Source organism: Ochotona curzoniae, unplaced genomic scaffold (assembly GCF_017591425.1).
Source record: "Ochotona curzoniae isolate NIBS_2020 unplaced genomic scaffold, NIBS_Ocur_1.0 scaffold_4763, whole genome shotgun sequence".
In the NCBI taxonomy this organism is placed as follows: Eukaryota; Metazoa; Chordata; class Mammalia; order Lagomorpha; family Ochotonidae; genus Ochotona; species Ochotona curzoniae.
This window is the reverse complement of record NW_024467123.1, coordinates 4587349-4598911: the sequence shown is the minus strand read 5'-3', so window position 1 is coordinate 4598911 and position 11563 is coordinate 4587349. Positions and strand designations below refer to the sequence as shown.

At 50.3% G+C, this 11563-nt stretch overlaps 1 protein-coding gene across 1 annotated transcript; it reads right to left on the bottom strand.

Annotated features, from left to right (window-relative positions):
* Positions 1–4899: 4899 nt before the first annotated feature.
* On the bottom strand, positions 4900–11139 carry LOC121149801 (proline-rich protein 2-like). The gene is made up of 3 exons (XM_040970393.1): positions 11126–11139; positions 5224–6174; positions 4900–5086 (listed from the first exon to the last, which is right to left on the bottom strand). Exons 1-3 carry the CDS (start codon positions 11137–11139, stop codon positions 4900–4902), a joined length of 1152 nt encoding a protein of 383 aa, XP_040826327.1.
* Positions 11140–11563: the final 424 nt, after the last annotated feature.

Sequence of the window (11563 nt, the reverse complement as noted above, 5' to 3'; positions counted from 1 at the left end):
TTTAGAATCAGATATGGGTCTTTCATCTGTGTGTGTGTGTATTTGGAATATTGAATATATATTTATTAATCTTGAAATTGAGTATTAGCTGATTAAAAATTACTTGATATATATATATAAAATTACTTGATATATCAGTACACACATATTTAAAATTTGTTTTAGAAAAGATTTTTTTATTTGTTTAAAAAAGTTGTAGAGAGAGAAGAGAGAGAGCAGGGAGAGAGCACGGGAGATATCTTTTATCTGCTAGTTTATTCCCGACATGGCTGCAACAGTCAGGGCTGGGCGAGGAGCCAGGAGCTAGGCATTGCATCTGGGTTTCCCATGTGGGTACAGGGGCCTAAGCACTTGAGCCATCTTCTGCCACTTTCCCAGGCACATTAGCAGGAAACTGGATGGGAAATGGAGTAGTGAGGACTCAAATCAATACCTATGGGATTTGGGTGCAGGTGGCTGGCAGGTGGCGATTTAGCTCACTGTACCACAATGTTGGCTTCTATTTTCTTTAACAATTTACATTTACTTGAGAGGCATCAGTGTGCTCCTGTCTGCTGTTTCACTCCCTCAAATGCTATAATAGTGGGGGCAGGGCCAAGCAGAAGTGGGGAGTCTGGAACCTAACCCAGATGTCCCACTTGAGTGGTGTGGACCCAGGTGCTTGAGCTGTCATCTCATGGTCAGCAGGATCAGAAAGCTGGACCCAGAAGCAGGGCAGTTGGGACTTGAACTCGGCATTCCAATATGGTAGGCAAGCATCTCCCAGGCATTCTAGCTGATAGATCAAACATTTGCCCTTCATTTCACAAACTTTATTCCCACTGCTACAATTTCTGTTTTATAGAATGTATATTACATAGTCACAAACCTTCAAAAGCTTCATAGGAATATGTGTATTACGAGAAAATGATGCATGGAGCAGCTGGCATTCGAACCAGTTCTCATATGGCCACTAGGCTCTCCTGCTGGGTCCCCAAAACAACTTTTTATTCCATTTTTTACACAACTTTTGAATGTACCCTTATGTGTGCACATGTAAGCAGGAGTGTACATATTTTATGTAGTTTTACCCGGCTAAAAAGCAGCTTGAGTATGCCAGGTCTTAAACCTCCTGTGGAGGCAGTGAGCCAGTGGCAGGATGGGGGAAGGACAGGATGTGCCTTGAGTTGAGCCGGAGCCAAAGGGAGGCCTTATCTCCAGGTGCTTGGTAGGAGGAACTGTGGCCCTCTAGGCAATATGTGATAGCTGGAGAGCAGTGAGCAAACAACAGGTGGTGGTGCAGGAAAGCAACCAGCATCATCAGATTGTCCTCCTGGGGAGCAGGGCTGCAGAGACTGCACAGAGAGCTGGGGGCAACCGAGGGTCCCCATACGCAGTGCTCAGCAGAATCTGTGCTGCAGGGCTTGAGCTGAGGCCTGCCAACAGGCAGGTCAGCAGCCCAGGCTTTTCCTGAGAAAAAGGCCAGCAGTTCTGGGTTCCAGATCAGGATTTCTCAAGTTACCAGCAAAGGCAGAAGGAAGCTGACTGTTGGGCTAAGGACATAAGCTCTGGGAATTCTTCCTGTTCCAGGGGGAGGACAGAAGTTGTACAGAAGGTCAGGCAAAAGGGGAACACAGAGACCCTGGACTGGGTAGGACCAAAGGACCTTGTGGCCATAGCCTCATAAACCATGTGCTTTAAAGCAAAGAGGAATGCAAATGGAGTAAGGGAGAGGCTGATGTTGTGGCACCGTGAGCTAGCTTTTGCCTACAGAGCCACTGTCCCATGACATCAATGGATTGCTCATTGGAGTCCCGGCTGCTACACCTGCTAACGCACCTGAGAAAGCCACGGAAGACGTCCCTGTACTCGGGTCCCTGCACTCCTAATGGGAGCCCAGATGGAGTTCTAGCCTCCTGGGCTTCAGCTTGCACCAGCCCTGGCTCTTGTGGTCACTTGAGGGAGTGAATTAGCACATGAAAGAATCTTTCTCTTCATCACTCCACCCTTCAAAATAAAATAAGTAAATCTTCACCTAAATGGGGTAAGGGAGAAGGAGGGAGTTGTTTATAAGTAAAAATAGGGAAAGAAAACATCATGCCATGACAAAAGAACAAACTCTGCTTTACATTTTTTTTTGTTTGCTTTGTGTACTGAAGTATACTCATGCATTTGTCTTTTGGTTAAACACAGCTTCTGATTTGGCTGGGTTGCTCAAAACCATCATGGGCTATCATTAGCCAATAAAATGATGCAGTCGTGTTCAGGTTGAAAAACAAAGGTGTTTCCTGCACTGTCCACAACACTTTATCTTTTCATCCTTGGAGTTGAACACCTGGAGAGTCAGTGCACCAAGGGCTGTCCCTTCTCACTGAGCGCTAACTTATCTCCACATGCACCCAGACTCAGGGCTGCCTTGTGCCTCATAAAATCTTTACAACAGGAAAATGACTTTGGACGGATTAACTCGGATTAATCCACTGAACTTGGATCCCTAAAGGCAGAAGTCCCCATGTCGCGCAAACTGATGTCACCCACAGCTTCCATGGCCAGCCTGCACCCTCTGCAACCTGGTCATGGTGCCCTGAGACCCCAGAGAGTTCTGAAGAGCTTGGAGGAGAGGTCCTGTTCACTGCTCGCCTGTCTCCCAACTGCCTGCTAGTGGACTGAGGAACTGAGAGGCTGTTCAAGGGAAAGAAGATGCAGGGAAGAAGATAGGATAGGCTGTGATGGAGGTGTTAATTGGGGGGTAGGAGACAGTGTGCTGGAGGAGCCGGGAACTTTGAGGATGAACAACATGGCTGCCTGACTTGGGTCTGCCATAACTCCCTGGTGTGGAACCTGTTCCTCACACTCCTGCCACAGAGGAAAAGCTCCATTTCCAGCCTTTTAGATGAACCTACTTTGAGGAAGCCATCGGAGCATGTTCAAGTCGGACCTGCTGCCTTTGAGTGTGGGGGCCAGACAGTACGTGGCCCACACGCCTCCCTGGGCTTCCCGGCTGCTGTGTTCATTTAGTGGGCAAACTGGAGAAACAGGTTGGCATGCACACACATGCCAGACCAGAGAACCCCAGACCTGCTTGGTTGTGTGAGAGGAGTTAGACTGGGTAGTAGGCAGTTAGGGTATTCTGGGTCCCCAAGTCATTTTTTTCTCAAATATAAAAGGGAATTTCCCCACCAGGTCTTGGATTCACCAGAGCACGTCTCGCAACACAAGTGCACATCTTAACTTATCAGGAACATACTTCTCCACCTGAAGGATCAGCCCCATTCTGTCTCCTGGCCAATGCCAAGAGGCAGGCTTCACACTGGCCTCTTTATCATTAGAAAGGGACCAAGGAAGTTGGCCAGTGACACCTTTCTGGCCTTTTGTCCCAGGGCCAGGTACCATGGAAACCAGGAATTTTCTTTGTTTATGGAGTTTAACATCTTTGAAGTAAACCTTTAAAAGATGCTTTCCCCACCATTAATACAGGTTTTTTTCTTCCTTTTCCTCCTGCCACTACGGCAGAGGACCAGGGTCTCTTTTTCCCACTTTTCCTCCTGGTACTACGGCAGGGGGTAAGGGTCCTTTCTATCTCAGAGCCCCCTTCCCTCACTAGGACAGGAGTCTCCCTTCTCATCTTTTCTATTAAATCTTGCTTTAAAACCAAACTGTCCGCACGAAATTCTTCTTTCCTGAGAGACAAGAATTGAGGTTGCTGCCCTATTCAGGGTCAGAAACCCTACAACAGTTGCAAGCAGGCAGGCTGTCTGCTGCGATAGGTTAGGGTTGCAGGTTAGGCACTGGCTGAGCCTTTTTTTTTTTTTTTTAATAAATATTTACTTATTTTTATTGGAAAGGCAATTTACAGAGAGAAGAGACAGAGAAGGATCTTGTGTCCGCTGGCTCACTCCCCAAGTGGCTGTTGTGGCCCATATGGGAAGTGAACCGGCGGATGGAAAATCTATCTTTCCATTTCTCTGTAAACTGCCTTTCCAAAAAAACAAATACATTAAAAAATTTTTCATATGCCCCCAATTTGCTCTTACTCCAGCGACATATAACAAGCCAGGCAACAACCATTTGGACATTTCACAAGTTTGGGGACCTTACAAGTTACAACCTGTGATTGTTGGGTATTTCATGGAGTTACGCTTAAAGACTGAACTAGGCCGTCAAAGACCATCCAAGGCCTATCATAGTTGGCGTGGGTCTCCCAGCCCACTGATAGACAACTCAGCAACACAACACACATACCATGGAGATCCTGGGCCAACCGGCTTCAGTGTCCTTGAGCACTAAGTTTCCTCTTTCCTTTGCAAATTTAAGAAGGCTGGTGTGCAGGATTGTAGAAAGAAAAGCACCAAATTGCAGTGGGTGTCAAGTAGCTCTGTCATTGCTCAGTAAGATGCTCTAAGCAGGACCTTCAAGCCCCACACAGCTAGAAGACATCAGAAAAGAGAACTGAAGCAAAATGAAAAAAGAATAAATGGCAAAATGTTGACAAACATTTATTATCCCAGGAATCTAAGGGAACACAATGGCTTTTCAGTATATCCCTCCTGCTCAGTGTGTAAACTCACACTGGCACAATTTTTTCCAACCCCCAACCACTTCTGGGGCCCTGTTTTAAAATATATTTCTAAAAAGGGATTTGTTAAAAAAAAAAAAAGTGCCTTTTGTAAAAGATACCCGACACGCTCATAGAAACATTTACCATGAAGGCCACATTTTGCTAAAAAGGGGTTTATGACTTTCTAAATACCAACCCGCAGCAAGAATGAGGGGAAACGGAAGAAAAAAGGGGTAGCGAACTATATTCTGATTTTCCACAAAGAGGGTGCTGGACTCCGGGGGTTGGGGGGCACCCGAGGTCACCCGAAAGAGCCCAAGGTGGGGACGAGGGCAGTATTTATAGCGCGCTGAGCTCAGTTCTCACCGGCTCCCGCCGCTGCTCCTTATCTTATGCCTTTGGAATTCGCGCGGCGCTCCGGGCCCCGGGCCCGCAGGAGGCTGCTTCACCCCGGGCCCCGGGAGCCGGCTCGCGGCGGCGGGCACCCGGCAGGCCGCGACGGCCACCTGGCCACGCTTTCCTTCTCGTGGCCGCGGCCGCTCACGAGCCCTTGGAGTGTGAGTGTCGGCGGGGGCAGCACGCTTAGGCCCCCGGGAAGACACGGCGTGTGTGTGCGTGTGTGTGTGTGTGTGTGTGTGTGTGTGTGTGTGTGCGCGCGCGCGAGCGCATGCCAGGGGGGAGCGCACAGCGCGCTCACCGTCGGGGACACCCCGCGCGCCGGCGTCTGGAGATGGCCTCGCCACGGCGGCGGCGGTAGGGCTGCAGCGTGAGGAGAGGCCCCCTCCCCACAGCAGTCCTTGGCGCCCCCTTGCCGGCGGCGGGCCCTCCTCCCCGGCAGCAGGGCGCCGGGATCTTCGGGTTCTTGGAGCCCTTCGGGCCCTTCCGCCGTGCGCTCGGCTTCTTTCGTGGCCGGGGCGGGGCCGGCGCCGGGGCGGGTGCGCGCGCGCGCCGCGCCGTCTCGAGCCGCGCGCCCCTCCCCCCCCCGGCCTCGCACCCACCTCCCCACCCCTCCCCCGCGTGCGAGTGGCGGCGGCGGCGGCGGCGGCGGCGGCGGCGGCGGCTGCCGAGATTGGAATCCGCCCGCCGGGCTCGGCGAAGGAGGCGGGAGGAGGGAAGGGAGGGCAGGAAGGTTCTGGGATCTTAGGGCCGCGCGAGGGGCGATCGGGGCCGGGGCCGCTTGCACGCCGCCGAGGGCGGAGGCCGAAGCGGGGCCCCCGCCGCGCCCACCCGCTCCGCGTCGAGGGCCGGAGGATGAGTTCCCCGGGGTCCGGGTGAGTTGGCTGGCGGGGAAGTGCGTGTGTGCGCGCCGCGGTGGTGGTGGTGGTGGTGGTGGTGGTGGGGAGGCCTGCGACGGCTGCGACGGGGAGGCTGGCGCGCGTCGCTCCAAGGGGAGCCGGGCGCACCGAGGCCCTGGCCGAGGGGGACGGCCCGACTGGGTCCCGTCCGGGTCAGGCCCGCGGCTCGCCGTTGGGCCCCGGGCCGCCCTCCGGAGAGCTCCCCTCACCAACAACGCCGGCCCGGCGTCCCGCCACCCAGGCTCCTCTTTTGTTTTGCCCTTGCTATCCCTCCCCGGGTCCGTAGGCCGAGTTGGGGAGGCGCTGTGGGCGCCGGGCGCTGGGGCGACGTTTTTGGGAATCCTTAAATGGAAAAGGCGTTCTGGGCTGGCCGGCCCGAGCGGCGAGTGGGGGCGTTCGCCGTGCGCCCCCGGGCCGACGGGGCCGAGTGAGGAGCCCCGGGCTGGCCTGGGCGTTGTGGTTCACCTGCCGCGGCGCGGCCTGCGCGGCCCTTGCTCTGCCGGTCCTGGAGAACTTTCTGCCCGGCCGCGGGCAGCCTGTTCTCTTCGTTCCTCACTCCCAGTGGACAGGTCTGGCGAGAAAATAGAGGGGAGGAAAAAACAAAACAAAACAAAAAACACCCCCCAAAAACCAGCCTGCGCCAGGGAAGAGAAAAGATAAGTCGTATGTGAGGGACAGGAGTCCTGTGCTCGCCTGTTCTACGGGCTTTTGTTTTTCCTCTGTTTTAAACGGTTAACAAACCGTTCCTTGTGTTGCGTCGTGTAATCCTCACGGTTCACCCTGGGTGTTATATATTCCTCTACTTTTTTTTGAGAGAGGAGATCACCGCGATGCGGAAGAAGGTGCAAGAACTTTGCCTTCAAGTGAGCCGGGATTTGAACCCAGGAACACCGGTGTCGGGCATGCGAGTTTCAGAATGACCACGCAGGCTTGGCCGCCGCGGACACTTCTTGGGTTGGGGGACCTGTTTGGGTTTTTCGTCTCTGCTGTGATGGCTGTCTGGCTGCTGGTGTGGGGCTCGACCCCCCCCCCCCCGGCCCCCTTTTTGTAAAGTGGGATTAAACTTGGAGTTGAAGCAGACTGTGACTTAATGTTTATGGTTGTGGACTTGTTGGAAGATTGCGGACTGGGATTATTTAGGTTTTGGGGAGTGTGGAGCTGAAAGAGGGGGCGGTTCTGTGACCTGGGAGTGGGTGGAGTTTAGGAAGAAGGATTGAAATTTAGAACGAATTTGTAATAGGTCCAGTGCCTTTTTTTTTTTTTTTTTTACCCCTTCACATTCTGCACGGAGCCCTTCTCCTTTTCCACTGTACTTCACGTCAGCTTTTGCTGAAACATCCGGACTCCTTTGGCTGAATTCTTGTGTCAGCTGCTGTCTCAGAGAGGAGTCTTTTTCTTCTTCTTTTTTTTTTGTCCTTAACTGTAACATTTTGTGTCGTCTTTGCCTAATTTTCCAGGCTAATGGAGCATGAGTTATTCGCTGTCCTCAAAGTACAAGTGTACTGAAGACTCCTTCAGTGTCAGGACCACCTCTCTCCAATTTTTTGCTCAGTTTTTGTTTTTTTCCCCCTCAAGCTTTTTTGCTGCCTTTCCTTTTTGGATCACCCACTGAGGTTTTTAAAAACATTTGTCCTTATGTGTGAGGAGTCAGGATAGGAGGCAGCTAGGGTTTTCCAGGTCCCTGAGTTATTTTTCTCTCCCCCTGTGTCTCAATTTTATCAGAGCACATCTCCCCAAGACACTGGGGCAGAATTAACATAGCAGCTAAGACGGCCCACCTAATGCCATGTCCGGGCCACCGTCATGGAGCGGTCAGTTAGAAAGGGACGAGGAAGTTAGGAACAGAGAAACTTCTTTGTTTTCGGAGAGTCTCCTTTGAAATGGAGTTTTAAAAGGTACATGCTCCCCTGCGTGCATGGGTCTTTCCTACCTTGGAGCTCCCTCTGGCCACTGGGGCAGAAGCCACTTCCCTCTTTTCTTTGAATAAACCTTGCTTTAAAGCTGGAGTTTGCACGAAAATTCTTCCCTGTGAGACGAGGATCGAGGTTGCTGTCATGTTTTTGCGTCCAGCGTCCTACAACACTTCTGTGAAAGTCACGCATGAGCATTAGGGAAAAATGGCCCAATAGAGTAAAACTCAGTTCAAGCTGGCTCTGTCCTGGCTAATGCCATCTCTGCAGGGTGCCAGGAGTGGTGGCCAGACCTGGACTTACTCCTTGTGAGTCTCCTCGCTCCGGAGCAGCTGTGCCCCATCTGTACATTTCAGGGCCTCTTCTGGTCCACTCCTGACCTGCTGTCACGTTTGGGGTGGCGGTGCACTGGATTTCTGGTCATGTTTGTCCTTGGCTTGGAAGCTTTTTGACACACGTGGCAGGGCAAACAGGAACAACAAGAAAGAGGGTGTCTGCCCTTCCGGACCTTGAATATCCACTAGGGAGGCATCGGTGGAGGGGTGACTTCTGAAGCTAGGTAGAGTTGGGATTCTTTCAGAAGTTCAGAGTGTTCAGGAGCCTCAGACAGGCACCTGACCTTGTGCTGCTGGTAGTACTGGCAGAATCCAAGGCGGTTGCCTTAAAAATGTTCTTTAGTCTGCTGTGGAGGCTAAGAATGAACTAGACGGGAAGGGGATTCCTGAGTGACGTGTGACTTTGTTCTTTCTGGCTGTGCTACCTTGCCCTGGATAGATTGTTCAAGTCTCCCTTTTCCAGTCTAGGTCAGCTGACATGACTGAATAATGCTCCGATCTGTTTTCCTTCGGCACTTGAATCCTTTCTCTGCTTGGCGTGTGTGCGCTATAGTACCTGGTTGATCTGGTTCACACTGAACTGCCCGTTCCTCACCAAACCTGCTTCTCCGGTGTTCCTTATTTCTGTTGATGTCACACCAAACCTTTCCCGTTTCATCACATCCTGTCCGCAGCCAACATGTGTTCATTCTGCTTCCGTGATCGAACACTGCTGCCTGCTGTTCCTGCCAACCCTGAGCAGCTCTTTATGCACCTCGGGATCAAGGTTTAGGAGACCTATGAAAAGACTGGAGCAGCTTTCTTCCTTTTTCTCCCTTCAGGAGCAGTTTGAACTGGAATTTTCTGTTCCTTGAAACTTTTTTGGATCTTGCCTATGATCCCTTTCAGTCCCACATCATTGGATACTGTTTCAGTTCATTTAGTAGTAACATTTGCTTCATGTAGGTTTGCCATTGTGTAGATTTTATTTTTTTTATATTTTCCCATAAATTTTATTGAGCTATTGCATCTAATGGCACTTCATTTTCACACAGGTTTTTTATTAAAGGTTTCTGCTGTATTCGGTTATTATTACTATTATTTACTTATTTATTCATTTTTTAGTTAAGTCTGAATAATCAGGATTTTATCCTACCTGGGTTAATATTATAATTCATCTTGTCTTCATTTCCCTTTTTTATGTATTTCTACCAGTTATTCTGAAGTCCAGTTTTACTACTTTCTGTTCAGAAGTTTATTTCATGGCATATGTCTTATTCTATTTTTTTTAGAACTTGCCACATATATACATATAGCATATATGTGTATATATATATATTCATATATAGTTTGAAAGTCAGAGGGAAAGAGAGGTTCTGTTTGTTGACTTGCTCCCCAAATTTCTGCCTCATCCACAGCTGGAGTAAGTCAAAATCATGAGCAGGAACTCCATTCCCGTGTCCCACATGGGTGACAGGACTGAAGTACTTGAACCACCACCTGCTCTCTCTTAGCAGGGAGCTGGAGTCCAGGTGTTCCCATCTTGGGTGCAAGTGTTCCAAAACTGCGTCCTAACAGTGCAGCCAACAGCCCCTGGAACACCTTTTTAATGCTGTGATCCCTTTATTTAATATAGGTCAGTCCTTGTTGTCCAACATGGTTCACCTCCTTACCATTGTTAGGGACATGTTGAGTTGCACTGAATTGATGTCAACTGAAAGATGCATCATAGTTTTAAAGATAACTTTTGAAGAGTGTGTGTTTCTCGTTGTAAGAAGCTCTTGGTTGCAAGATGCACTCCAATCTCAGAGATGCTAAAACAGGAAAAATAGGTATGTGTTACTGGTGACTGATCAGAACTCCTTCTTCAGTGTGGATTTTGAGAAGGATGACTTTTAAACTTGTGGGAGTTGACTTAGAGCTCTAATGCTACCATGAGAAGTTAATTTTTAAGAGGATGGTTTTTTTTTAAGATTTAATATTTTAATTGGAAAATCAGATATACAGAGAAAAGGAGAGACACAGAGGGAGATCTTCCATCCACTGATTCACTCCCCAAGTGGCAACAACAGCTGGAGCTGAGTCAGTCTGAAGCCAGGAGCCCAGAGCCTCTTCTGTGTCTCCCACACAGGTGCAGGGTCCCAAGGCTTTGGGCTGTCCTTGACTGCTTTCCCTGGCTACAAGCAGGGAGCCGGATGGGAAGTAGAGCTGTCGGGATTAGAACCAGTGCCCATGTGGGATCCTGCCATGTGCAAGGCGAGGATTTAGCCACTAGGTCGTTGTGCTGAGCCCTGAAAGGCATACCTAGTTTTCAGTGGGAGAGGAGTGACAACGAGAAGGTCATCCGTCTTCTGGTCACAGAGGCCAGAGCTGAGCTGGTTCAGAGCTGGAACCAGGGGTTACTTCTGGAACTCCTATGTGGGACATGCTCTATTGCTCTCCTAGGCGGTAAGTAAGGAGCTGAAAGTGGGCCAGCCGAGACCAGAACCAGCGCCCATATGGGGTGTGGAGGATTAGGCTGTTGAAGCACCACATGGACCCCAGAGTGCCTGTTTGTAAAAATATCTGGAAGACAAATCCACCCCTCCCACCCACGTTGTGTTTTTTGAAGAGACCGCTAACTAGGGGTGAGGAGATGAGGTGTTCCACGGGGTCCGTTGCAGGGGTTCAGTAGGCTCGTTGAACTAAGTTAGTATGGACAGTTAAATGTAGAACTAGCTGATAAACATAGACCTAGCTAGTAAACTTTGAGGAGTTAAGGACACTGTTTTAAGGAACTCTTGTTTTCTCTGCTGTGGAGGCCTTTGTGGTTGCTCCTCTCCCCTTTCTTTTATGGTATGTTTTATTTATTTTAAAGGCAGAGAGCAGGTGAGAGAGAGATCTTATTCTTCCATCTCCTGGTTCATACCCTCAATGGCTGCAGCAGTTAGGGCTGGGCCAGACAAAACCAGGAGCTTTGTGCAGGTCACTCACGTGGGTGGCAGAGGTCCAAAGTCTTGCTTTCCCAGGTGCAGTAGTAGGGAGCTCTGAGGGAAGTGGAACAGCAGGGGCTGTATCTTGGTGCCTTACCTGCTACGCCACATCGCTGGCCCCTGTCGCTGCCCTTCCTACTTTGGTGCTTAGGGTGCACATTGTTTTCTTGGAGATTTGGTACACTGTTAATGTCACAAACAGTGTGTATTGGCTGTTGATTTATTTGTTTATTTTTAAAGATTTATTTATTTTTATTACAAAGAGGAGGAGAAATAGAGAGGAAGACCTTCCGTTTGATGATTTACTCCCCAAGTGACCGCAATGGCCAGTGCTGTGCCGATCCAGAACCAGGAGCCAGGAACCTCCTCCAGGTCTCCCATGCAGGTGCATGGTCCCAAGGTCTTGGGCCATCCTCAACTGCTTTCCCAGGCCACAAGCAGGGAGCTGGATGGGAAGTGGAGCTGCTGGGATTAGAACTGGCGTTCATATGGGATCCCGGTGTTCAAGGCGAGGACTTAAGCCGCTAGGCCACGC

Excerpts from the sequence above, each read along its gene's own strand:
- LOC121149801 (XM_040970393.1), bottom strand. Across the intron at positions 5,087-5,223 it reads TCCCCGACGGTGAGCGCGCT|GGCTCGTGAGCGGCCGCGGC; the intron begins GTGCGCTCCCCC and ends TCACACTCCAAG.